The 24898-nt window shown below is 40.0% G+C and overlaps 1 protein-coding gene across 2 annotated transcripts in view; it reads right to left on the bottom strand.

The window, feature by feature from the left end:
• The window catches only part of gabrb1 (gamma-aminobutyric acid type A receptor subunit beta1), a 72617-nt gene that overhangs the window by 11806 nt on the left and 35913 nt on the right, over positions 1-24898 (bottom strand). For both annotated transcript variants that reach the window (XM_034135338.1, XM_034135339.1), the window contains one exon: positions 1898-1980. In XM_034135338.1, coding sequence (XP_033991229.1) covers positions 1898-1980 — 83 coding nt within the window. The remainder of the gene's footprint in view (positions 1-1897; positions 1981-24898) is intronic.

Below are 24898 nucleotides of genomic sequence, written 5' to 3' on the forward strand. Positions count from 1 at the left end.
AAGAAGATCGCAGGAAATTACGATAGAACAGCTAAAAAAGACATCTCACACCGTGTCAGATTATGGTTATTGTGGGGAGGTGGAGATAAATCATATTGTTTGGTGGATGCAGTTTGAACCAGAGTAGCAGCATGGAGGTCGGATCGTCACCAAGATAAATAAATAAGTGGTCCGAAAAAAGTTAATGAATGAAAAAAAATACACATAACCTTCCTCAGGCAGTGTGTTTGTCCCGGGGACAGGAGACACCCCCTTGATCAGAAACTGTAAGAAATGATCGGGGAATCCCTCCGGAGTGTAGTCATGACGACTGGATCTGAATTATTTTTTTTGTATTTGGTGGTTTGTGTTCCAGCTGTCGATCAGCAACTATATATCCATAATCCACCAGTTAAAGGAAATACAACTAATGGATTGTGTTATATTAGCTGTACAATTTACCACATATGGTGTTCTTAGTTTCCATACCTCCTGTGTTTTACGAGCGACTTATCAAGTCTTGGCAAACGGCATAAAACACGATTAAACGTGATAGTATATAAAACCATGCTCGTATCTACAACCTATAGAAATGCAAAACGGCGTCAGTTTAGACGTAATTCTGTCCTCCTGCTTACCGCATCATTTATGAGAAAACATTTCATAACATTAACACAACATATTCGAGGTGGTTTTAAATAGCATATCCGTATTTATTTATTTCTCCAAGTTATGTTTTTGTGTGCACTGAGGAGTCTCAAACAGGCGTTTGTTTAATCATTTAAAGATTGGCTTTAATCAATGTTTGAAAATATATTCTTCATATTTGATAAATGAGAGGTAACATTTTATTTATGGTATTATTTCCACATATTTCTCTCCATTCTTCCTTCTGCCAACGGTGTCGCAGTTTCTCGTCTCTCCCGTTTGTGTGCTTAGTGCGTACGCATGGGTTAGAGTTTGCGTGGAGGACAGCACATTTTCCCGTCAAGTTAGTATTTTATAAATCGCAAACATTGCGTAGAAACTGGCGTACGCCATTTTTTGAGCGTATATCCCTTTATAAATGAGGCCCCTGGGCCCAGCATCTCAAAAGTGATCTTTCCATAGAACAGGGGTCTTCAACGTTTTTGAGGCGAAGGGAAGGATCGGAGAGAGAAACGGGAACCCCAGAGTAAAAACATCATGTTCCATATTTAATATGCATACATTTATGTGCAGGGCAACCTAAAGTGTCATGCATTAACATAACTTTTGAAAGTGTATACACAAAAAATAAGTAGTTGTTGTACTATCATCACTTTTAGCAGTGATGATAGTACAACAATGGTTACGGTACAGTTCATGTTTCTGTAATTTGTATTTTCAGACATATTTTGAGTTAAAACAGCCACCTGGATGTATTGGTTGTGAACTTGCTTGAACCTGACGTCACTAGATGTTGCAGCAACCATTCATTCGGTGCAGAAGCTCAGCCCCTCTGGAGTCCCCAAACAGCCTAATTGCCTGTGCTCCCCTGGCGCTGTATAGTCACTGTGCCCTGCTCCTAATACTATAGGAGCTATGTACTATGGGATGCAGTGTTTACATTTGAATGTGTGTGCTTTACTGTGTACATATCGGACAATCAGAAGTTGATTTGATTGGTTTCAAGTCAAGCTCAAGACTCTAGTTCTTTATTTACTTGTCCTTCCAGATGTGGTCAAGTTACAGGCTGGACTAACTGTATTGTGTGCACAGTCATTTATTTTTTTGACACCACAAAATATACATACACAATTTGTTAAAGTGCAACAGGAACTCCTGTCAATTTGACTTTCCTCTGTTGGTCTACGAAGCCTGATGATGCACGATGACCAAAACACAGTAAATAAAGTAAAGGTGTAAAAGAGACACAAACAAAGCCAGAGCCACTTACAGCTTTCAATCTCCAAGGTGCAGTTCTGCTCATCCAGTGGGTATCTGCGCAGGTCCATCATGCAGGCAGCTGTCGTGGTGATCCTGAAAGAAAATAACGTTATATCGTGATATCTGAGCAAATGTTCATCATGAGTACGAACACACTGAACCCTTACCTGTACTTCCAGACCTAGAAATCATCATTTAGTATTTGCACACACTTGAAAGTTAGTCCACACCGAAGCACATCCTTCAAGTTTCTACAGAGAAAATCATGATACCTGGAGGAAATGTACTTTATAAAATAATGAACAATATGGTTTTCCCCAATTCACGGCAAGTCATGTCAACAGCACATGTATAAGGAAGGACTCAAGATGTGAAAGGTTGTTCGTGATCTAGGCCATACAGGAACTGAACAATCTGTACATTACCATAGTTGCCTTTGCAATGCTGAAGTAGCGACTGCAGCTCACCTTCCTTTAAAAAGACACATTTTCAAATGTTATTACAGCCATGAGTATAAAGGAATTAACATCACAATCCAGGCAAATGGGTGAAACCTGGGACTTCCCCCTTTTGAAGTCTTTCATCTTAAGGAGGAAACACTTCAGTTTGACAGTTTAGGAGCAGTGTTGGGTGTAGCGCGTTACAAATGTTACGGAGTTACAGTAATGTATTACTTTTTGCTGCAACGAAGTAATGTAACGCATTACTAATGAAATGTGGGTAATATACTACCCGTTACAATTCTCAGTAACGCAGTTACTACACATCTTAACCCGAAATTAAATGGTGTTTTGTTTATTAAGAATTACAAACATCGCGAGACATTCCGACACCAGAGAAAAATGTTGCGGGTAGATTAGTAAGCCTGGTGTTTACCCTTCAGGCTGATCAAGATCCCTCCGCTTTGTGTCGGGTTCCCTGATCCACCTGTCGGGTGTTCTTTTCCCCATAATGACCGCCTCGCTGCACATTATCCCGCTTATTACACGGCCATATACTGAACAAACTGCAGAGCCCATTCCGTGTTCCTGTTATTGTTTACTTCCTCTCTGCCTTCTTCTGGTGATTTATCTGACGTCTTTTAACCTCTTTTTCTTTCTCTTTCTTGATCCTCCTTAGCGACCTTCATTATAGTCCTTGACAGTGGTCTTTACTACTGTATTAACACCGTGTCACATGTTAAGAATGTACAATCAGAATCCAGTATTCAACTAAGCCGTGTAATACAAGTTGTTAGTAGCCTTAAGGGCCTACACAGTTGTTATGCTATACCACATCGCCCTTCACTGGATGTATAATGAGCTGCACTAAACTACATTTTAGCATTTCAAATACCTAGCCATTCTTTTGCGGTTATTTTGGTAAAGTAACTCAAAAGTAATATAAAAGTAGTGTAACTCATTACATTTCAGAGACAGTAATATTGTAATTCAACTTATTACTTAAAAAATATGTATTGTATTACATTTTGGAAGTAACTTGCCCAGCACTGTTTATGAGTAAATCAAAGATTGACTCATTCATTATTTTTGAATGTAATTCTGGGCTCTGTGTTGATGAGAGCCATGAACAGTTCTTAGTGAGAGTGAGGCTGTGGTTGTTTAGTGCGCAGCCTCACACAGCTCAGTCTGGGCTCAGAATAGTGAGGTCAGTCATTATACTCATTAGTTTGAACACACAATAAACCACATCCCAGCAAACCACTACAACCATCTAGGGTTAGGGTTAAGACATTGGCAAAATAAACTGCACTTATATAACACTTTTTCAGTTTTAAATTACTGAGCTATTGAATATACTATAAGTCAGCGTTCACCTCTCAACACATTCATACAGAGAAAGAGGCTGCCATACAAGGTGCCTAACATTAAACACACAATCACACATCGTTGGCCATCACCTGGGAAATATCACAAGGGAGTAAGATGATGTCAAATGTATTTTAATAACTTATTGTTGGAGGAAAAAAGACCCAGGATTGGCAAAAAGAAAACAGGACCTCCCCACCAACATCTTAGGTTCAGAACAGTTGAGTAGGTATAGGGATCTTCACAGGTAAAAACAAGGCAATAAAAACTTGCTGCAGTTAAGTTTTACGTAGCAAACACTTGGACTCCCAAGGGGGAAAGAGACATTGGTTGTGCTGTGGCCCACATATCCTTGTTCTAATGTTTTCTATGGTGTCAAATGTTACGTTATTTGAAAGACTTAGCCTAACTTTTGAAACACTTACCTCTGAAGTTTCAAAGACCAATTTATTTTTTAAATCCTTGTTACACACACAGTTTCTACTTTGAAAATGAGATAGTAAACTGAATACATTGATTATATTTTACTACATTATATTAAATCACATCACATCTCACATGGCAGAACATTAACTGGATTAAATCCGACTACAACAGTATATGGGATCCTGTACTATAGGATGCTTCAGGTGGTCTGTTGATTTAGCAATGTCTGAGTTAGCAAACTGATGAATGCTGTAAAAGGTGGTTGAAAAATACAAAAAAAGCTAGTAAGTAAACTCTAAACTTGGCGACAACGTTTTCATCGATAGCTTCCTCCCCGGTTCAGGTTTCTACCGACAACATTTTCAACCTTTCCTTTGTTGGCTTCAGGACTGTTGTGAACGACAAGGATTGTGCCAAGAGCTTCATCATGTCTTCATCATGAGCCTGAGTCTTCATCATGAGCCTGAGTCTTCATCAGGAGCCTGAGTCTTCATCATGAGCCTGAGACTTCATCATGAGCCTGAGTCTTCATCATGAGCCTGAGACTTCATCATGTCTTCACCATGAGCCTGAGTCTTCATCATGTCTTCATCATGAGCCTGAGTCTTCATCATGTCTTCACCATGAGCCTGAGTCTTCATCATGAGCCTGAGTCTTCATCAGGAGCCTGAGTCTTCATCATGAGCCTGAGACTTCATCATGTCTTCATCATGAGCCTGAGTCTTCATCATGTCTTCACCATGAGCCTGAGTCTTCATCATGTCTTCATCATGAGCCTGAGTCTTCATCATGAGCCTGAGACTTCATCATGTCTTCACCATGAGCCTGAGTCTTCATCATGTCTTCATCATGAGCCTGAGTCTTCATCATGAGCCTGAGTCTTTATCATGAGCCTGAGTCTTCACCAAGAGTCTGAGTCTTCATCATGTCTTCATCATGAGTCTGAGTCTTCATCATGTCTTCATCATGAGTCTGAGTCTTCATCATGAGTCTGAGTCTTTACCATGAGTCTGAGTCTTCATCATGAGTCTGAGTCTTCATCATGAGCCTGAGTCTTCATCATGTCTTCACCATGAGTCTTCATCATGAGCCTGAGTCTTCATCATGTCTTCACCATGAGACTTCATCATGAGTCTGAGTCTTCATCATGTCTTCATCATGAGTCTGAATCTTCATCATGTCTTCATCATGAGTCTGAGTCTTCATCATGAGTCTGAGTCTTCACCATGTCTTCACCATGAGTCTGAGTCTTCATCATGTCTTCACCATGAGTCTTCATCATGAGCCTGAGTCTTCATCATGTCTTCACCATGAGTCTTCATCATGAGCCTGAGTCTTCATCATGTCTTCACCATGAGTCTTCATCATGAGCCTGAGTCTTCATCATGTCTTCACCATGAGTCTTCATCATGAGCCTGAGTCTTCATCATGTCTTCACCATGAGTCTTCATCATGAGCCTGAGTCTTCATCATGTCTTCACCATGAGTCTTCATCATGAGCCTGAGTCTTCATCATGTCTTCACATGACGGTCCTGCCTGACTCTCATCATACTACTTCCCTGATGGCTCCCACAGGATTGTTGACATCCTCGTGGATTCATCTTCTTATTATAGACACATGCATTTCCAAACATTTGGACTACCTATGCTGTAAATGTATTATCTCTTTGATTTACACACGGCATCTATTGCACGTCTGTCCGTCCTGGGAGAGGGATCCCTCCTCTGTTGCTCTCCCTGAGGTTTCTCCCATGTTCCCCTTTAAACTGTGGGGTTTTTCTCTGGAAGTTTTTCCTTGTACGATGTGAGGGTCTAAGGACAGAGGGTGTCGTATTGTCATACTGATATTCTGAACAAACTGTGCTGTTGTATTTGCTGTAAAGTGTCTTTACTGTAGGATATTTTTATTATATGTACAGCACTTTGGCTCGACCAAAAATCGTTTATAAATGTGCTATATAAATAAAACTTGAATTGATTTGATTTGATTTCACCATGAGCCTGAGTCTTCATCATGAGCCTGAGTCTTCATCATGAGCCTGAGTCTTCATCATGTCTTCATCATGAGCCTGAGTCTTCATCATGAGCCTGAGTCTTCATCATGTCTTCATCATGAGCCTGAGTCTTCATCACGAGCCTGAGTCTTCATCATGTCTTCATCATGAGCCTGAGTCTTCATCATGTCTTCATCATGAGCCTGAGTCTTCATCATGTCTTCATCATGAGCCTGAGTCTTCATCATGAGCCTGAGTCTTCATCATGTTTTCACCATGAGCCTGAGTCTTCATCATGTCTTCATCATGAGCCTGAGTCTTCATCATGTCTTCACCATGAGCCTGAGTCTTCATCATGTCTTCATCATGAGCCTGAGTCTTCATCATGTCTTCACCATGAGCCTGAGTCTTCATCATGAGCCTGAGTCTTCATCATGTCTTCACCATGAGCCTGAGTCTTCATCATGAGCCTGAGTCTTCATCATGTCTTCACCATGAGCCTGAGTCTTCTAGTGTTCATTTTGTTGACTAAAACTATGACAAAATATGTTCGTCAACAACCTTTTTTTCCATGACTAAGACGAGACGATGACGAGACGGCACCGACGTCAGTAAACAATAACTGTAACGATATCAACATGCAATATCGTTGACGAAAAATGACGAGATGAACATTTAGTTTACTAAATAAAAACGTTGCCAAACTCTCTCTTTACTTTCGTTGACGAAAAAGGAGGAGACGAAATATTATCAGAGATAACGTTACATCTGATAGTCAGTTTTTTTCCCCAGCAGTTACATTTCCGGTGCTGCGGCTGGGCACCAGTTGTGTGTCTGTGCTGCGCGCGGTACATTTGAATTACACGGGGCCAGTGGCACACTTTGGGTGTTTCTCAATCGCGAGTACGCTTGCTTGGTAGCACATGTCTGCCGAGCATCTTGCTTCAGAAGCGAGGCAAGAATACTTCCTGGCATTCGGAAAACGAAGAGTGGAACAGGCTAGCAAGTGTGCGTCATATGAGAGGCACCGCCTTACATCTTCCGCCACAGATTTGGGGAAATTGGTCCGTGCGCAAAGCATTGTGGGGATTTTAAGACTCGGGTCTAACAAACCTTATTTAACAGAAAGGAAAATGGCAACAACAGGGCTTGGGAGCAGCGACACGTGAGTGACGAGTTGTGTACAGACCCGACGGGTAATAGTGGATTATGACGGAAATGTTACAATCCTGTCCGTTAAAATGACGGACAACGAAAAAGTCTAACGCCACCCAACATCTTGGGAGAAAGAAACGAGGTGATGTTTGGGCCCATTTTCGCTACAATGAGGCGGAGAAAAAAAGCGAATGCATTGCTTTATCACAAGGGAAGCAATGTGGCCATAAAACAGCTGGTAAAAACACCACAAACCTGACCAGATAGGCTACTCTCTGCAAAGCTGCATTCTTAATCATTCAACCTGTGTTTTTCATCAAATTCTTCTTCGAGTCCGTAGCAATCTCAGATGTCGTTCTGCCAGTATCGGGCACAGGCCACAGCTGATGGGGTAGGTTCTGCCAGGTCTTCTGGACTACACCGGGGGGGCATCGGCACATTCCAGTAGGTGGGACATTGTCTGCACTGATCCACAGCTGCACGTGTCTTCTGTGGTGTAGTTCCACACTTTCATCAGTGCTTTGCACCTCCCCTGTTCCACACGCAGTCTATTAAGTGACTTCCAGGTTGTCCAGCCAAGGTCGTGGCCACTAGCGAGGCTTACCGTTGGTGTGATTCCTCTGTCCAACCATTCAAGAGCTTGTGTGTCATGTCTTTGCCATTCATCTTCCCAGATGTTGGTCCTTGCTGCTTGTTTGGTTGTTTGGATGGGCAGGACTGTCTGCACAAAACTGGCTCTGGATCGGAGCCTGCGTGGGGGTGCTACGTGGCCATTTCATCAAATAAGGATAAGCTTATTGTGAAATAAATTTGACTAAAATGACAAATTATTGGTTTTGGCTAGAATAGCTTGACTGAAATGTTCAATATAATCTGATGACTAATAAATACTAAAATGTCAACAGTTTTCATTGACAAAAAGTAGACTAAAATAGTTAGTTTTCTTTGACTAAAATGCTCAGACTTTTAGTCGACTAAATCTTGACTAAATAAAAACAGGATGAAGGTGACTAAATCTGACTAAAACTAAGGACATTTGACACAGGACTAAGACCAAGACTATGAAAGAATAGCTGACAAAATCAACACTAGTCTTCATCATGTCTTCACCATGAGCCTGAGTCTTTATCGTGTCTTCATCATGAGCCTGAGTCTTCATCATGTCTTCACCATGAGTCTGAGTCTTCATTTCTTAACACTTATTGGACACTATGCAGTAAATAAAGAAGGTGCACATAAGCAAACCTTGAGAGAAAAGTGTGACTTTGGTAGTCTAGAAAAATCCACTGATGCTCCTCCTTGATCCTCCACTCTGCTGAGTGTCCAGCTACACCTCCCCATACTCAGCTGTTACAGTGTCAGGACGTTAAAAGCCCCTCAAGACATGAATATTCATAATTTTCTAACCTTCTTGTATATTCTGGGGCCGTGGATCCCTGGACAGGACACATTAGGAAGCACTGCATGAATTATAAGCAGGTGCAAAGAGCGTGGACGCCCAGTAAAAATAGATGTGTCAGGCAGGAACTTGTCAGGAAGGAGATGATGTTGCAGTTCTGCCGTTTCAAAATGGCAATCATTAAAACTTCACTGAACCGACCTCGTTCACGCCTTTACTTCTTCAGAATAAAGGTTCCTTTAGAAAAACAGATGCTTTTGAGATATTTTCCCAGCAGTATTTGTTTTGTACTGGGACTTATTCACAATACGAAACAAATACACCGTACAACAAACAATTATCATCATACAGAGCTATTTAAACATGATTGACTGGTAAAAGATGCATCTTTTGAGTGTAGCTAGAACAAAAGACTTCTGAGTCCTCCAGTAGAACACTCATTGAATGAGCTTTTAAGTCTGTTACAAGCATTGTGTAAGTGATGGCCTTCTAAATACAAAACCATTCTGTTTATCTGGGTGATGGGATTTTTCCATTGGAATTTGAAATTTCACAGAAAAGATCTGTGGCAAACACATGTTTATGATACTTAAACGTTTGGTGCAGCAGGATCATTTCCTAATATTAACACCTCTTTGTGATTTTTAAAGCGTAAATTCAATTGCCAGAAGTAAATAACTATCGATAGGCTATTAAGGAACTATTTTACGTTCGCATTGGTGCAAATCAGCATCGATAAAGGCGGGCTTGTGTTGGCAAAATGATGTTTAGCAGTCTAAATTAGTCACTTGTTAGCACCTATTTTATGATTGAAGCTTCAGACATTCAGAATGACAATGGTATCTGTTTACAGCATCTCACCCTCAACGTGGTTTGGTGTCATCCTGATGGCAGATTGTATCCGGAATTGGCACTGGCAAAGACTTACTTGAGTATTGGAAATTTAAATAGCTGACTATATAAATAAAAACAGCTAATAACTCTTGGAAAGGACGTCAAAACACGAGAAGAGGAGAAAATAAAAAATACTCTCGACAACTTTTGGAAAGGTTTGTCCAATCATGAGCTTTGTTGGGGGAGGCGTGTGGTGCAGTGGGTTGTGTGGTTGTGTGGTTGGTTTTCGGATCAGGTGGTCACAGGTTCAAACCCCACTGCAGTCAGCATGTCGTTGTGTCCCTGGGCAAGACACTTCCTGTGGGGATTGTCCACAGTATTGAGTATGTAAGTCGCTTTGGATAAAAAGCGTCTAACAAGTAACATGTAATGTTGGTAGCAGTCTGCAGAATAAATTCAGTGCAAGGCTCCTCTGCACTGGCACTTGCATAACATGAAGTACCCAAAAAACTCAATTGAATTGATGCTAATTTATCACTTCAAATTGGATTGTAATGGTCTGCCATCTTTCAACATTTTTGCCATTGAGGATAGCCCTCCTCCATCAGTCAGACATGCCTGTAAAAATAACTTACTTTCAAATACCCCATACATGTGTTGTATGTATTTTTATGCCAAACCAAGGTATTGAGCTTCTAATAACCAAAATGTGTATCTGCCAGTCAGTAGTGAGGTCATTTGGAAAAACCTAAATATAGCCCTTGTGTCTGCAGCGAGCACACTGGATGAATAATTGTGGGAGCCTGCAGGGGATAATGATTCTGCAGCATGCCAGTGTGAGAGAAATGTTTGAGGCTTCTTGAGAAACTGGGGAAAGCTCAACCCAAAGTGGAGGAGAAAAGAGACGTGTGCTCCCAGTATCTGAAAACAAGATTCAGAAGAGACAAAGAAGAAGCAGTGGGGCTGAGAGCACATTATGAATATATAATAAGATACTGTATATATAGTGATAAGTATTACTGCAAATTATTGTATTGCCAGCCAGACTCTTACGAAGTCATAAGGACATTGTCTAGAGAATGTGCAACTTTCTTAAATTAATTATATTTTCAAGCCTCCAGGAAATGCAGCAGTTGTTGGAGCAAATGTCTGTAGTGGCCAAATAATGGTACAACAACTTCCATGTCAGTTTGTGAAATCATTGGGATAAAAAAAACCTGAATTGTGTTATTTTTACTTTTTAATTCATTTCATTGACCCAGAAATAAACAGATCTTTTTGTTCACTAGTGTTAGGCCATTCTGGCTTCATGCGCCACTGGGCCACGTTCATAGAAATGAACTGAAGATCTTCACATTGCTAGAGCATTCTCTCTCTCCTTTGTCGTCATCCTTCTGTGCCTCTGTGCTGTACGGTAATTTGGAGAGGATTTGTTGGACCCTTGTTTTGTTTTTTTAAACAATATATTTATTGATTTTTTCAATTTTCACAACACAATAATGACGTAGCACATACATGACAAGTACATAATTACAAAGCAAAAAGACAAAAAAAAAGAAAATTACAAAAAACAAACAAACAAACAGCTCAGTCTCAAACATACACATATGTAGGTGGTTACAGGAGTATCACATTTATGATTGATGATGAATTTATGATGACAGGTGATTCATGAGGTTCCTTTAACAATAATAGCCGACAATTCAGGTCCAAGGAAATCTAAGTAAGGCTGCCAGATTTTATAGAACTGATCAGATTTGGCATGTAAAACATTTGTGAGATATTCCAGGGGAACCAACTCAAATATAATGTTGCGCCAGCCTTTGAGAGATGGGACCTGATCCTTAATCCACTGTAATAAAATATTTTTCCTAGCAGCAAAAGTAAGGACATTATATAATCTTCTGTTCGCAGCAGTAGGTAGTGATTTGACTGGTAGACCTAAAATCAAAGACAGCGGGTCCATATCTAAATGTCTATGAAATATCTTCTCCATTTCAACTAATATGTCAGACCAATATTTCTGAAGTTTGCAGCATGACCAGAAGCAATGGGTCAGGGTTCCTATTTCTGTTTTACATTTTAGACACATGGGGGAGAGTGAGGGGTTAAAACAGTGCCTGCGATTAGGGGATATATGTATCCTGTGTATAATTCTCAATTGTATTGCTTTTGCTCTGGCACATATGGATATCTTTTTGGCATAATTCCAGACATCTTCCCATGTCTCCTCATCGATAGTCACTGACAATTCCCTCTCCCAAGCCCCTTTGACTCTTTGCGTATTATTAGGAGTCATGCCTCGCAATACTTCATAAAACAAACTGAGAGACAATCTCCCTGGTTGACGGTACAGGAATTTCTCAATGACAGATACTTCCCTGTGATCTATAAGGGTTGTATTCTTGGTGATATAATGCCTGATCTGCAAAAAACGAAAGAAGTCGTGTCTTGGGAGCTGATACTTTGTCCTCAATTGATCAAATGACATGAGACAACTGTCATTGAACAAGTGCCCCAATTTAGTTAAGCCTTTGTTACGCCACTGCTGAAAGCTAGGGTCCATTACTCCTGGCAAAAAGTCTGGGTTGTTGGTTATCGGGGTGAAAATGGAAGTCAATTTGAGCCTCCCTTCCATACGGCGAGATGAGCGCCATGCTTTCAAAGCATTCATTGTGATTGGGTTGGTACATTTTTCTTTTATGTTTTTAAAACTCCCAAAATACAGTAAGTCCTGTAGAGCACATTTTGATAATGAGGATTCAATATCCAACCATGTAGAAGAGACATCATTCTTTATCCATTGAGATATTGCTGTCAGGTGAGCACAGAGCTGATACACTTTAATATTTGGCAGGTCTAAGCCACCCATAGAGCCAGGCAGCTGCAGCACCGACATTTTTAGTCTAGGTCTACGTTTGTTCCATATGAAAGAGCTAAGCCAGCTGTTCAGATCCTTAAGCACCCTGTTTGAAAATAAAATAGGAATCATCTGAATGGGATAAAGCAACCTGGGTAATACATTCATTTTAATCAGAGCTATTCGCCCAAGCCAGGAGATAGGGAGTGAGGTCCAGCGATCTAAATCTTGTTTTACCTTATCAAATAATGGAGTAAAATTGGCTTTGTACAGTTGATTAAATGACGGGGTAATAAATATACCTAAATATACAAAACCGGATGGAGACCATTTAAAAGGAAAGGATGGCATTGTATTTGGTATAGTCCTAAGACTACCCAGAGGCATAGCTTCGGATTTATTTAAGTTGATCTTATACCCAGAAAAATTACTAAACCAATCTACCCTCTCAATGAGAGCTGGGACTGATATCTCAGGCTGGGATAAAAACACTATGACGTCGTCCGCATATAAACTTATTTTATGACATATCTCTCCAAGCTGCAAGCCATGTATGGAAGGCGTGGCTCTAATGATCTCAGCCAGTGGCTCAATGGCTAGCGCAAAGAGGAGAGGAGACAGTGGACAGCCCTGCCTGGTGCCTCTATGTGTTGGAAAGTACTCTGATCTTAATCCGTTAGTTACAACAGCCGCTTGTGGGTTGGTGTACAGTATTCTCACCCATTTCAAAAAGTTATTGCCAAGACCAAATTTGTCCAATGTGTAGAATAGGAAGGACCACTCTACACGGTCAAATGCCTTCTCTGCATCCATGGAAAGCACCAATCCATCTATAGAATCATTTTCAAAGGCCTGTATAACGTTCAAAAGACGTCTTACATTGTTTGTAGAATTACGGCCTTTTATAAAACCAGTTTGGTCCTCTCTAATTAGTATAGGCAAAAGGTCCTCCAAACGAGTTGCTAGAATCTTAGAAAGCAATTTCCGGTCTACATTCAAGAGTGCTATTGGCCTGTAGGAGGCACAAGATTCTGGGCATTTCCCCTTTTTTAATATAAGAGATATGTTTGCTTCTCTCAAAGTCTGCGGTAATTCTGTCGTAGTAAATGAATGATTAAGCATTTCGAGTAATGGTTCTAGAAGCAGGCTGCTAAATTCTTTATAAAATTCACAGGTTAGTCCATCTGGTCCTGGTGACTTTCCACTCTGGAGATTTTTAATGGCATTGATAAGTTCCTCTTTTGTGATTGGGCCATTAAGGAGGCTTCTTTGTTCCTCTGATATTGTTGGAAGATTAATCTTAGCAAAAAAGTCCTCCATTAAATGAGGCGCGTCACTGGTCTGCTCTGAACAATACAAATCAGTGTAAAATGTTTTGAAGCAGTCATTTATTAATCTATTTTCATATATCCTGTTACCTTCTGAATCAACAATGGCAGCTATGGACTGGGACTCTGCTTTTTTTTTGGCAAGGTACGCTAGACATTTCCCTGGTTTATCACCATGTTCATAAAACCTTTGCTTAACATATCTAATTTTCTTCTCTGCCTCTTTAGTAAGGAGACAGTTTATAGCTGATTTGAGGGCAGATATTTCTTCCCATAAAGTAGGTGATGGTGAGTTGATATAAGCTTTTTCCTTGTCTGTCAGTTCAATTGCTAAGTTATTTTGCTCTCTACGTTTTTGGCGCCTCTTAGTGGATGTATAAGATATAATCAGGCCTCTTGCATAGGCTTTGCAGGTTTCCCACAAAAGTGATGGATTGTCCGTTGATGGTAGGTTAATCGACAGGAATACTTTAAATTCAGTTATAAAATAGGATATAAAGGTGTTGTCTTTCAGTATAACACTATCCAGTCTCCACTGCCTAGGCTGGTTTATTGGATTCTTAAGCTTTAAGTCCATAACCACGGCGGCATGGTCGGATATAATTATACTCCCAATGTCACAAGATAGTATGGAATGCATGTCAGCTTTAGGTAGAAAAAAATAGTCAAGCCTAGTCTGACACCCATGGGGAGCTGAGAAGAAAGTATATTCCTTGTTAGCGGGGTGGAGGTTCCTCCATACATCCTCAAATCCAAAATCTTTGCAAATAGAACGAAGAGCATTTGCTTGACGAGAGGGAGCATTAGTGCTATGGGGGAACCTGTCTATTAGTGGGTTCATTATACAATTAAAATCACCTCCTATAATGACTGTATCAGCTGTCATTTCTGCAAGTTCCATAAACATATTAGTAACGGTATCTGGTGGGTGACCTGGCGGATGATAAACATTCATAATAAGAATATCTTGCCCTTGTAAACTGCCCTTAATTATCACATACCGACCCTTCTTATCTTTTATACATTTTACAATTTTAAAGGGCAGATTCCGTTTAATAAGTATAGCGACACCCCTACTTCTAGTTGTAAATGATGAATAGAATATTTGCCCATATGCTCCATGTTGAAGCCTTGAGTGTTCTGTGTCATCAAGGTGAGTTTCTTGGACTAATGCAATGTCTATATTTTCCTTCTGCAGAAAGGAAAATACTTTTCTGCGTTTTATGGGGCTATGAATCCCTCGTATGTTCCATGTACAAATCCTAAGTTTATTTGCCATTATCTAAACTTTTTATGTAGTTATATGACTGGGAATGTCCTGACACCATCTCCTCAATAAACATAATGATATAGTGACTGAGCTGTGTAACACAATAAACTAAACAAAGCACATAAAATACTAAACTAACACATAACAGAAATGGGGAAAAGTCCCTACTAAGCGTGTAGGGAATCTCACTCTTCCTCCTTCCCACAGCCGAAAGCCATGGAACAAACCAAGCGTTATACTCACGCCTATCCATAGAAACAGAACAAGTTTCATTTCGCACACGGCAACATAACATGGCAAGTTAAATAAGAAACAAAATCAAAACAACGCCATGGAATTATGTGAGTACTTACTTCACAACATTAGACCACAAAGACGAATTTTCCAACCTCGGGTGTTACAGTCCAGTCAGTTATCAGAGGCAGTAACATCACTCGCGTAAAAGTCCCAGCTGCGGATCAGCAGTCTGCGCACCGCAGTGTTTTCCCCAGCAGTATCAAAAACAATACCCATCTTCCTCAAGTCAAATTATCAGTGCCCGCTTATTATTCTTTGCAAGAACTGAATTGTCCAGCATTGGGGTATATGTTTCAGTTGGTTCCATCAAGCGATTCAGCAAATGCCGCGGCACCCCCCGGTGTATCGAACCTCCTTTCCGTGCCGTTGATCATCACCTTGAGCGTTGCCGGGTATATCAGCGCATAATCGATACTCTTTTTCCTCAGCCGGTATTTAATCTCATCGAAGGCTTTGCGTTTTTTTACCACGGCCGCTGAGAAGTCATTGAAGAAGGAAATCCTTGGACCCGTGTGGGCGAGGTGGCCCGTCTCTGAACCAAGCTTGCGGGCAGCATTCATAACCAGTTGTTTGTCGGCAAAGTTGTGAAACTTCAGTATGATCGGCCTGGAGCGTTGTTCGGGGCCGGGCTTCGGTGCCATGGAGCGGTGTGCACGATCCAGCTTGATTCTCCCCTTCCTGGTCGTCATTTTAAGATAGTCTGGTAACCACTTTTCAATGAATCTGACAGGATCCGGTCCTTCTGTACCCTCCGGTAGTCCAACCAAACGTACATTACACCTCCGTCCTCGGTTATCCAAATCATCGATGTGCTCCAGCATTCCGCTCACCTGCTTCTCCAGACGAGTCACTTTAGACTGTAACGAATCAGCCGCAGTTTCCACGTTTGCAATTCTGTCCTCAGCCTCGCAAACACGGGCTCCAAGCGCCTGAATTTGAGTTGTTTGATCCTTTATGGCTGCAAGCACTGTGTCTATTTTAGCGTTGAGAACCTTAGTTATGTTTTCTGTAATGTTGTCCATTGCTTTTAGAATATTTGGATCCGTGTTACTGCTGCTGCTAGCATGTTCAGGTGCGCTAGCTTGTGCTACCCCGCCATGCTCCTCGTCCTCCGTCTCGGTCGTCTTTGCTTTCTTTTGTCTGGTCATGTTGTCCGAAGTTTTTGAAAAGTAGTACTCCAGGGTCATTATATAGTAACAGCGATCATAAACTATGATAATTTCGCCATGAAATGTGATTAATAAACGGATTATTTAACAGTTATAGCCGGAGCTCAATGAAACACGTCTCTTCTCTACGCCGCCATCTTGTTTCCCTGTTGGACCCTTGTTAATGCATCACTGGGATTCCTCAGGGCTCCATCCTGGGTCCCCTCCTCTTTTCTCTGTACACACATTTGCCTGGCTCTGTCAATCCCTCTCATGGCTTATCCTGCCAAAGCTACACACTCAACATATTTTTTCATTTTCCCATTTGATCCCATTTTCATTCAGATTTGTTAACAAAAATCGAAACTGGTGTCTCCTTCAGCCTTTGTGTTTGTTTCTGTCCTCTCTCAGAAGTTATTGTTTGGAAAGGCTTTGCCACAACAGTCAACCGATTTGTTCCACAATCTCGCAAATCACAGTAATGGCTGGTTATAGAACTGACAAAGAGCCTTTTTTGTCATGTAGTAGGACTTGGTTTGAAAAGTCATAAACTATAGTAATACAATAATTAGGGTTAGAGTTCAACTTTCCCTTTATTGATGATATAAAGGCTGATGGCATATGGGTGATGCTACGTCATGAGTTCTCAAGCAGGGATGCAGATGGAAGTGGTCACAAAATCACCATAAAAAGGATTGACATAGTCCTCTTTATGAAGGATGTCATTCTACGAAATGTTTTAAAATAGGGAAGAAAGAAAGGGTAGGGAGCAGTTAAGTGTTTCAATGGGAAGATCAACAATTGAATGAAATGTGGGCAAAACAGAATAAAGATGTTTTATTTGAAGTGACTGAGGGGGAATCATGTGGACACACAGAGAAGTGTTTACCTTGGAGGAGGCCGTGTTCATTCAGCCATGAAGGCCGGGCCAGCCCCTGATGTTTCTGGACAAACGCCGCTGCTCTCTGTCCTTTTCAACAAGCTCTTTCCTGTTTGGGTCTAAATGGAAAGCCCTCCGGGTCCGTCCTGATATACTACTCTCTCTGCCTCTCATTGTCTGTCTCTCTTTGCGTGTGTGAGTGAGTTCATCTGGTGAGAACCAGCTCTCAACTGGAACATCCTGTCGGGCTGCGTAAAACTACCTTATTACTAGGGATGGGTATCGTTTGAAATGTATCGATTCCGATTCCGATTCGTCACGTTACTACAGGTCCTTACAGATAGCTACGTAGCCTTAGCCTACGTCCGTGCAGATATGTAGGCTTTCTTTGCAATACTAAAGGGTTAGTCTACCGCGTTTAGGAACCGTTAAGCAGAACTAAAATTGTGTATTTTGTATGGGTACCCGGTACCCGGCATTTTCTTATCGGTTCTCATCTGGAACCGAGTTTCGGTTCCCAACCCTACTTATTACACATGATACTACCATAAACAGGGTCATGCCAACCAGGCAAGTGTAAATCAAAATGAGCGTGGGGATAACAGCTGAGTTCACCTGTGCTCGTCTTATAAGCCTTAAGCTTGCCACTAATGGAGCAAAACAAATAGGGAGTTACTGAATAGATGAAACAAAGTGATGTAATAAGGATATACATTTTTTTTCTGTTTATCGTTACTATTACAAAAAAATCTGAATTGGGACATATTCAAAGAAATATGGGATTATTGCAGGATAACACTTAAGAAACATTTTAAACATGCACCCACATTACTACATTCAATTACATTACATTCAATTACAGGGTATTTGGCTGACATCTTTATCCAAAGAGAATAAGTTACATCTCAATACCCTAGAAAGGCCTACAGGAGTAATTGAGGCTTAGGTATCTTGCCCAATGATACTTCGCCATGTTGACTGCAGGGCTAGGAATTGAACCTGTAACCCCCTGACCCACATAAATGAGTCCCGCTTTGCTTTTTGTTTTGGCATCCATGTCTGTGCCTCTTAAGGTCCTGACACATCAAGCCCATTATTGGCCGTAGGTCCCTTCGGAGTCATCAGTGAGCAACTATGTGCATCTTTACCAAAAAGAGAATGGTCCTTCTCTCATTTATCTTTGAAGCATGTTCAAATGTAGTGTCTTTTTTTGAAGAATGCTATAATTTTGCTTGCTTACCTAGTTCAAATATAATAAATGATTTTTTTCCAGAAAAGATCAGCACAGTGGAGTCGTTTCTACACTTCTTTCTTTAGACTGCTACAACAAGCTTAACCAATAAGAGAGGAGGACAGCCTGTATGTTGCCTGAGAGGCTATACCCAGGGCAAAGAATGTTCCCACAGTAATAGATGCTGCTGCTGAAGCTTATGGAGTGCTGCAGTGATGACGTATTGTTGTCGGTTAACATTGTTAACGATGCTCTCTTGACCAAAAGCAATGGGATTTTCCATTGGATTTTGTAATATAGAAAAAAAAGATCTGTGGCAAACAAACATTTATGACACTGAGATATTTTTTTCAGGACAATCTCCACATATTAACAACACTTTATGAGATTTGAAGTGTAAATGAATGTGCCAAAAGTAAAAAGCTAACGTAATGCTATTAACAAACTACAAAATGGTTAAATTACTTCACATCAGTAACGCAAAGATAAAGGTGGCTAATGTTCGGTGTGATGTCGTTTAGAAGTCACTTTTTAGCTATGCATGTTTTTAAAGAACGTAAATGTTTAAAACATTTACCAGTGGTCTATTTATTGATGTCTTACATGATCTCAAAGAAAACGTGTGAATCTCTTGTGTTAACCACAGACCTTATTTACGGCAATTAACCAAAAAAACATCAACTTTGGGACAAGAAAGCATAAAATGCTGACTAATTTCTGGTTTTAAGACTGAATCCTGCACCACTCTATGACTATTATTGTAGGGACTTAACTGAAAGCAACATATATGACTTTATCTGTATGTTTTATTAACTTGGTGCAGCTCTCCCTGGCTGAAAGAGAAAAGAACGTTTACACTGAATCCTTCTGTAAATCACACTCAGACATATCTAACCGTAGAGCATTACACCATGTCCCTTCTGTGTGCCGTAGGATTTACAGTTACCACAGTGTCTTCCTCTGAATAAAGTGTTGCCATGATAACCATGTTGGTTCTGTTCCAGTGCTGGTGCAGCGTAAAAGAGTCCTGCTGCTCAGCCACCTGCCACACCATCACCAAATCCTGAGCATCATCACATGCTGCCAACCAGTGCATGCCAAAACCTTCAGTACACAATGTTCATGTGAAGCAAATACAAATGCAGTCAAATGTAAAGGACGATCAGATGACATGCGTGTGGTCAACATATTGGACAACATGAGACAATGTGGTCGTTTCTAAACGTACAATTAACCAAGAAGATGAGAAACACAGTAACTACAGTACATTACTTTAGGCGCTTAAAATGATCATCTTATTATGCTGCACTTCTGGTTCCTTTGTCTCGAAGATCTGTGGTTAACACAAGCTTAAGAGATTTTCATGTTTGTACTACGACATCAAATATGTCAATGAAAACCCCACTGGTGAGTGTCTGAAGCTTCTATATATGTCTTAGAAACCACGGTTGCTAACAAGTGACTAAACAAGACTAGTAAATGACACCTTTAGCTTAGCGCTGTTGACTCCGAGTCTTGTGACCGGGATGTAGGTCCTTTTTAGTCAAGCATTAGCTTTTTACCTCTTTTGATTACATTTGAGCTTTACAGTAATAATCATAAAAGTGGTGTAAATATGTGAAGATTATCCTGCTGGACAGAATGTGTGAGTATAATTAACATGTGCTTGCCAAAGATCTTATTTTCTGTAATATTCAAAATTCCAATTAAAAAAAACCCATTGCTTCGGTCGGCCTACAAAATCTGAGGGCCAATGGGCATCTGAAATATTTGAAGAAAAAACAAGCAGCTGTTAAATGTGAGGGGTGAAAACGTTCCCAAAAAGCTTACAATGAAAACCAATGTTTTTTTAAAATCTTTTAATAACCCTGAACATTTTGAACATATTGTACTCAAATTCTTCCTCATTGAATTTAAATATATAAACATCCACACACTTTGGACCCTTTTTAAATGTATATATCTGTATATATTTGTAAGTAGTAGGTTGGTGTTTTATTGTGTTTTTGTTTTTTTAATTAAACTGTATGTTATATAGTGTATTCTATCGATTCTATAAAGATATATATACTTCTAATATGGATATGCATGTATTTACTGTTTATTTTTTGTTTTATTTTATTTTGTATCTCATCTGCTATTATCTTCCTAAAAAAAATACAAGAGAGACACAATGTGAGGTTGCCCTCCCTGTGGCTAGAGGCTGCCAACAGAGGTAACAATCAAACAGAAAAGAGTGGGCTTGGTAATATACATAGAACCAATAAATGTTCTTACTAATGCATTGAGTCAAATAAACATAATAAAAAAAGAAACGAACGTTACATGCCGCTGGTTATTTAAAAATGACAGCTTTTTGCATTTCTGGGAATTGTCTCAGATTTAAAGGTGCTGTTCTGTTAACACAAATAACGAGAAGACAAATCCATCACCATAACTGCCTTGTTAACATGCCGCTGTAACAAAACAATTCCCCAATACGGGATCAATAAAGTGCTAATCTAATCTAATGTGTTACAGTAAATGCTGGTCCTGGACAGGCCCTGATGTATGCAGCACCTTATTGAAATGGGCAGCACTACTTCAAAGCAATAAAAAAATCTCTCAGCTGAAAACTGTCAAGTCATCATTCCTCTCTCTTTGAACTCGAAGGACTGAATTATTGACACTGACAGGCAAACTGTTTCCTCAGTAAAGTCCACGCGGCTCGCTGCAGAGTGTACACTGCACCAGGAGAGCAGCATCAAACATTCACCAGCTGGTTCTCCTCCAAGCTCCAGGGGAAACACACATGCAATCTGATGGAAGCCTTTGAGGAATGTGCTCAATGCTAATCTGACGCTGCTGACCAAACTCTGCAGGGTTTCTGAGGGCTAACATGGCCACGAGATCATCAAGAGAGGATGGAGCTGTTCATCTCTTTCATTAAAGATGGGAGAAATGGTAACATTGATAGTGACCAGGGGGTAAGATGTTACACTGAATGTATGTTTGAGTATTATGCATCCATTATGTGTTAGCTATATCTTATAGGTTATGGTAAATCATTTTTTTCCTTTTTCTCTTTTTTCTCTTTTTCTGATTTGTGGATGGTTGTGTAGTTATTTAATCAATTTAAGTGTTTGATTTGATATGTACAGTGGTGTTAAGTAACTAAGTACATTTACTTAAGTACAATTTTGAGAAACGTGTACTTATAGTATTTCAATTTACCCCACTACAGTTCAGAGGTAAATGGTGTACTTTTCCTCCACTACATGTATTTAATCCCTTTAGTTACTTTACAGATGTGGATGAATGATGTGAAATATAATCAAGTGTTAAATCAGACTTTAGTTCCACCTGGAGTAAATTCACAAGCTACCCTGCAGTATACAAAGTCATTCAAACTAGCTGCACCTTCACCAGCTTTGAGAACACTTTAATGATCAATCATTATAAAACATATCATATATTATTCTGAAATGGACCAATCTGCACAATTACTACTTTTATTTTTGGTACTTTAACTATATTTTGAGGCTAATTTTTACTTGAGTAACATTTTGAATGCAGGACTTTTACTGTAACAGAGTATTTCTACAGTCTGGTAGTCTTCTACTTTTACTCAAGTACAAGTTCTGAGTACTTCTCCCACCTATGGTTTTGTATGCCTTGTTAACAAATAATTTCTGAAAAATATTTTTTTTATTTTTTATTCATTTTTTTTATTTAATTTTTTTTTCTTTGAATGGAATGAATACCTATGGTGATAATTCAATGTAATACATCATTTTTATAGTCTGGTACCTGAAAAAGGTCAAATGGCACTGATGGAACCAGATATACCCAAATGTGCCGAAAGCTTATTCCGCCTGGAACTTTTTTTTGCTAAACCTCTCTAAAAAGGTCAAATTTAACTTGTTTAGCCTCAATCTTGATACAGGGTACTTATTATATGTTATAGTTTGGATTCCTAAAGCTTTTAGTCTACCATCCCATCATTCAAGGGTGGTTTTCACTATAAGTAATGTTTTTTCTTTAGGCGGAGGTAAGAATTTACCTTTTTTTACTATGTTCCATCTGAATTTACTCTGACTGAGAAAAATCTATATTGATTCTGACACTTCTACATCCAACTCACAGATGTAACCTTGCTTTGATAAAAGACATTATTCATATAACCCTTTTAGAAGTGAAGTTGTAGTCATTTGTTTTGGGCATGTCATTTTCGAGCCTGAAACCTGAAAAACAGGCTCGGGGCTTAACAGGTTAAAACCTATATTAGTGTTCATCCCAATAATAATCTATGATTAATCTCCCATTACAATACTACTTGTATTTTGGGGGAAGATAAAACACACACGTGGTGTTGTAACAAAAAGATGCATGACAAACTGGTAAGAGAAATCAGAGGGATTTTTACTTTATTATCACAAGATTTCAAAATTATTGTCATGAAGTCTGACCGTTTTCAGATAGTAAACTAGAGCACAGACAAAGCCGCTCACCCTCTGTGTAATGTGCGTAACACAGGCCATTTCCTCTCTGCTGCTCTCATACTGCAGCATTTTCTGTTCCTACGGTGGTGACCCTGTCCACTATCTCACACTCTTGTACAACTTCAAGAAACAGGCGCATGGCAAAGTGCCTTTCCTCCGTTTTCATCAAATCTAAAGAATGAGTGCAGTTGTCACGGATTAGATGTGCCGTTACAGTGAAGTAGTGCTGGTACTTACTGATGTCCGCTGGTCTCCACATGTAACCTGTGCCAATTCCTCTGCTTTCCTCACTTCCAATTCTTTGTAAACATCCGTTAGTACAGGAGCAATCTTGGGTCAAATTTGGTAATGTGATTAATTTGTGTTAATTTTTTTTACGCATTAATCGCGACCATTGCATTAACATTGAGATCTTTTTTCATCACACAACACGTCTCTATCCTACAGTATACTATAGCACTCCAGACTGCAGTGGTTCCTGAAGAGTGTGCTGCAGCTCCAGGGAAGCCCTTGGGATGGGCCAAGGCTGACAAAAGATGTGCTTATTTATATTCTTTATGGTATATCCCACAACATAAAAACCAATTACTGTACATCAGCTACATTAACTACAGTACTATAAAAAGCCCTTAGTATGTGGTTATAGGGTGGCTGTGGCTAAGGGGCTAAATGAGTACCAATCCAAAGGTCAGTGGTGGAACATGTCGATTAAATCCCCAGTTCCTGTAGTCAACATGTCGAAGAGTCCAAGATACTTAACCCCAATTGCTCCTGTAAGTCTAGAGTACTGAAGTGTATGTTAGTCGCTTTGAAAAGAGCAGCAGCTAGATGACATGTAATGTAATGTAATGTCACATATTGTTGACATGACAGTTCATATTTGCCAGTTGCCATAGTGAAGAGAGGCCCTTTTTGGCACGTTTCAAAGGCCCAAAGCACTCCACAATTAACTTGCTCTGACAGTTGCTGTTTCTGATGGATGGATGATTGATGTTAAGTGAATAATCAAGAAGGAGAGCATAAAGGAGTTTGATGCGGTGGACATGGGCTTGTGAAGGCTGCAAAGGGACCCGGTTTGTCTGTTGATCTACAGTTAACACTAACTTGAAATGTGAAAACAGCAATAGCATCACATTGACCCTTTTGCACTACATTTCTTGTTAACCACATTGCACAAAACAATTGTATGGACTGTTTTTGGCTTTATAGGTCAAAGCTTGGCTGTGGCCCAGGAGGTGAATGGTTGTCTACAGTGGTTTGATCCCGAGCCCCTGCTGTCAACATGTCAATGTGTCATTAGGCAAGATCAAGACCCTAGGAAGTGCGCCAGGCATTGAAGCAATTTCCCTATTGGCCACATGTTGGAACTACAACTTCTATGTCAGTCACGTTATGCCACTAGGCCCAACAATACTTTTCCCCATTGACTTACATTGGGAAAGAGCTACTGTAAATCAGAGGTTGATGTCTTTTTTAGATAAATAAACTCCACAGTATGAACACTTGAATAGCCCCTATTTGAATGATTTAGTCCTAAAAGTTGTAAAAATAGTGGATTGGGGGCTGGGCATAGGGAATACACTTGTGCGCATGCTCAATCTCTCCAATGGATGCGGAAGATAACCGGAAGATCCAGGATGATCCGGGTATATTTCTTCTCCAGAGTCAGTCCATTTAGGCTTCATGCACACTGAGCAACTTTCATAGGAATGAATGGGGTCCCACCTCAATACTAAACCAAAATTAAATTATACCTCCTTTGAAAGCCTTGTTTTTAGTCTTACGCATCCGACCTGGAAAACATTACAGCCAATCTTATTTGTTACAGTGTACCGTGCACCAGATCCTTATTCAGAATTCCTATCAGAATTCTCTGAGTTTTTATCAACTTTGGTACTT

The sequence above is a fragment of the Trematomus bernacchii genome, unplaced genomic scaffold (assembly GCF_902827165.1).
Source record: "Trematomus bernacchii unplaced genomic scaffold, fTreBer1.1, whole genome shotgun sequence".
Classification (NCBI taxonomy): domain Eukaryota; kingdom Metazoa; phylum Chordata; class Actinopteri; order Perciformes; family Nototheniidae; genus Trematomus; species Trematomus bernacchii.